This window comes from Haliotis cracherodii, unplaced genomic scaffold (assembly GCF_022045235.1).
Source record: "Haliotis cracherodii isolate W230 unplaced genomic scaffold, xgHalCrac1.p SCAF_5, whole genome shotgun sequence".
Lineage (NCBI taxonomy): Eukaryota > Metazoa > Mollusca > Gastropoda > Lepetellida > Haliotidae > Haliotis > Haliotis cracherodii.
The window spans coordinates 70,070,286-70,073,844 of NW_027266308.1; the positions used below are offsets into that span (position 1 = coordinate 70,070,286).

The following is a 3,559-nucleotide window of genomic DNA, read 5'->3' on the forward strand; positions in this document are numbered from 1 at the left end:
TCATGCATACACGCAACTGTGGGTCCTGGGAGAGCAGAAGTCCTTGACATTGAAGCCGGCTTTCTCCATGTCCGTTCGGAGACTAGTCATGGTCATTGGGCTGACGGAGGGGGTTCGGGAGTACACCAGCGTTCCTTCATATTTCCATGACCCTGTTGTCCCACAGTAGTAGATGACGGCGTAGCCAGCGTCCTTGTTGTAAACCATTATCCGCCATTGCTCAGCACGGATCAGACCGTTCTCTAATCCAGAAAAGGTCACGATTCCGCCATGTTGGATGTCCTTGACCTCGCCACTCATGTTGGCAACTCGTACCCGGAGTGATTGGTTGAGTGTTGGCGCCAAATACTTCTCCGTCATTGTAAAGTTGTGGGTGTCTGGGACAGCAGCGTAAGCCGTCATCTGGCAGGCGAAGCAGTCGTAGTTCCGGTTCAGACCTAGGATGACGTACCAGTCGCCAGCAAACATGGACAGAGTGAAATTGTTGAGGGGTTGTTCTGTGGGCGGCGAGCACACTACTGGCGGGGTCGGTGCTGGGAGGGTGATGCAGTGATGTTGGGTGACGACGCAGTACAGGAAGCTGTCGAGGAGGTCGTTCTCGTAGGTAGCGAGACAGGTCAGAGCGCAAGACTGGTTGCTGCCGCACCCGCCCAGACAGGAGACAGCTGTCCTACAGTCGTGATCGCTGAAACATTTCGTCATCTGGCTGAAACAACGCAGCGTCATGCACGCCACGTTCTGCCCGGTAACCCTTTGGCAGGACATCAACATCAACAGCAGCAGCAGCAGCATTGGGGGAGTCGTCGGAGACATGGCGGTAGTAGATCCAATACTAAGCAGTTCATGAAATGATGACCTAGATTTGTTGAGGGTTGACAATCTTCAGGCTATCAGTACACTGGCGCGTGATGCTTCTCATAGTGTAAGGTTATCTAAATAATATCTAACCTGGAATCCAACTGGCCAGACTTGCTTTTGTCTACGTTCCTAGATTGTTTTTTTCCCCATAAAATAAATGTATTCCACAGTCATGGTGCAGGAGTAGTCAGCGCACTGCTAGTTTGGCTATATTGTTTATTGTCCGCGGTCACCAGTGTTCCAGGTGTATGACGGCGGCCCGTAAATACTCGAGGTATCGAGTCTGACCACACGATCCATGAAGTCGCCTCTTATGCCCTCTTTCACTACGACCACGAATATCCCGAATCACCCCGAAATTCGTGATGATTCGGCCAATAATGCAAACTTTCGTGGCTAATCGGGTTGAAAAATGTAAAGAATGCCAGGAATAGGTTAAGAAACATGTACGAATTACAAGATTCATGTACGGATTATACACGAATTGTAAGAATCACCTACGACTAAGTTACGAATATGCCGAATGTTGTTGACTTGGGACATTCGTGGCTGTTTTTGGATGTTGTCGGGTTGAGGACAAAAATTTTGGGAGCCACGAATCGCTAAGAATAGCCAAGAATGCAAAAAAATCGATTACGAAGCTGTCACGGAACATAAGAATTAATTACGAATGGATTACGATACAGCCACGAAATTGCAATTCGGGGACCCTTCGATGAACTCCCGCGAACTGTACGAATTTTTGGGAATCAAATAAGATTCATTTAAGAGCTTCAAGAAATGATTGAGATTTATCTACGAACATGAAAAATTCCATTTTGGGGGTGATTCGGGATATTCGTGGTCGTAGTGAAATGAGGGCATTAGGCTGCGTTCACACAGTGCCGACTATGGCTCCCGTTTAAGATCAGACAGTACGACGACACGAGAAGTTAAAAAGTCGGATTACAATCCTCAGTTATCTGGAATGTCCTATCAGTGTGTGAACGCAGTTCGTAACAGAGTCCTATGGATCGGGAAAGGTCCAGAGAGGTCGGCCAAGCACTCCCGACAGTATGGTGCGTCCCGTAACATTCGGGAAACCGATTTTGTCTAGTCGGATTACAATCGTGACTATGCCGTGACAGACTCTGCTGTATCGGATCAATGTAACAATGTACTGTGTTGTCTGGACGGTGTCCTGTGTTGTCTGGACGGTGTCCTGTGTTGTCTGGACGGTGTCCTGTGGATCGAGAGGTGTCGTGATGAACAGGCATGATTTGGAGAAATTGTCCATTGCCGTTTCTTGTCGAACGGGTCCAGATTGCGTCCAGATCTTGCCGGTTCACTGTCCGGTCACTGTCTGAACGCTGTCAGATCGGGTGAATCGGGACGCTGATGGGACAGATTCGGTGTTTTTTACCATGCGGAAGATGCAAATCGGATCAGATTCGGATTGAGAACGGGAGAATCGGGACGAATTCGGCTGTAAACGGCTTAATCGGGACGCTTCTTGAACAATAACTGATTGTTGTCGTGATTAAATAAATTTGTGAATTTCCCGCCACAAATCACAGAATCTTGATCACACTTTTGACAAATATAAATCGGGAATGGTCCTGTCAAGGACGGCAGCAAAAATCCTGAATTTGTGACAGCCCTTACAACAAGCATGGGTTGCTGGACACCAGATCTGACCCGACTCCCCACGTGGAGATGCTTGAAAGATCTCTGCAGATGCTGTGAGCCACGATGGTATAGTGAGGTCCCGTGATGGTATAGTGAGGACATGTGATGGTATACTGAGGACATGTGATAGTATAGTGAGGACATGTTAGGGTATAGTGAGGATCTGTGATGGTATAGTGAGGACATGTGATGGTATAGTGAGGACATGTTAGGGTATAGTGAGGACATGTGATGGTAAAGAGAGGACATGTGAGGGTATAGTGAGGACCCGTGGTGGTATGATGAGGACATGTGATGGTATAGTGAGGATATTTAAGGGTATGGTGAGGACATGTGAGGGTTTTGTGAGGACATGTGATGGTATAGTGAGGACATGTGATGCTATAGTGAGGACATGTGAGGATATAGTGAGGACATGTGAGGATATAGTGAGGACCCGTGGTGGTATGATGAAGACATGTGATGGTATAGTGAGGACATGTGATGGTATAGTGAGGACATGTGATGGTATAGTGAGGACATGTGAGGGTATAGTGAGGACATGTGATGGTATAGTGAGGACATGTGAGGGTATAGTGAGGACATGTGATGGTATAGTGAGAACATGTGATGCTATAGTGAGGACATGTGAGGGTATAGTGAGGACATGTGATGGTATAGTGAGGACATGTGAGGGTATAGTGAGGACATGTGATGGTATAGTGAGGACATACGTGGGTACTGATCGTTAAATGGTGTACGTAAAGGATTTATATACTATTTGCTGATGATTTACAATTAGGAGTCCTCAAGAAATTGGCATTTGAATAAGGTTCTGATTGACATCTATGAAGAAAGCTTTGGTTCCCCTGACATTAGGTGACGTGTGCTTATGTACCGTTCCGCGCATCGTATCGCAACACAGTGTGTAACAACTAGGAATGTGTATAACGCCGCGGCCATATTGGGACATCTGGACGAGTTCCGTTACCGTCAGGAATTAGCTAGAAGGATACCACTCACCAGGGCAGAGTGTGTTACTGTGACCCTCCAA

At 47.2% G+C, this 3,559-nt stretch overlaps 1 protein-coding gene across 1 annotated transcript; it reads right to left on the bottom strand.

Moving 5' to 3' along the window:
* Positions 1–813, bottom strand: LOC139443880 (uncharacterized). The gene has a single exon (XM_071224771.1). It carries the CDS (start codon positions 811–813, stop codon positions 1–3), a length of 813 nt encoding a protein of 270 aa, XP_071080872.1.
* Positions 814–3,559: the final 2,746 nt, after the last annotated feature.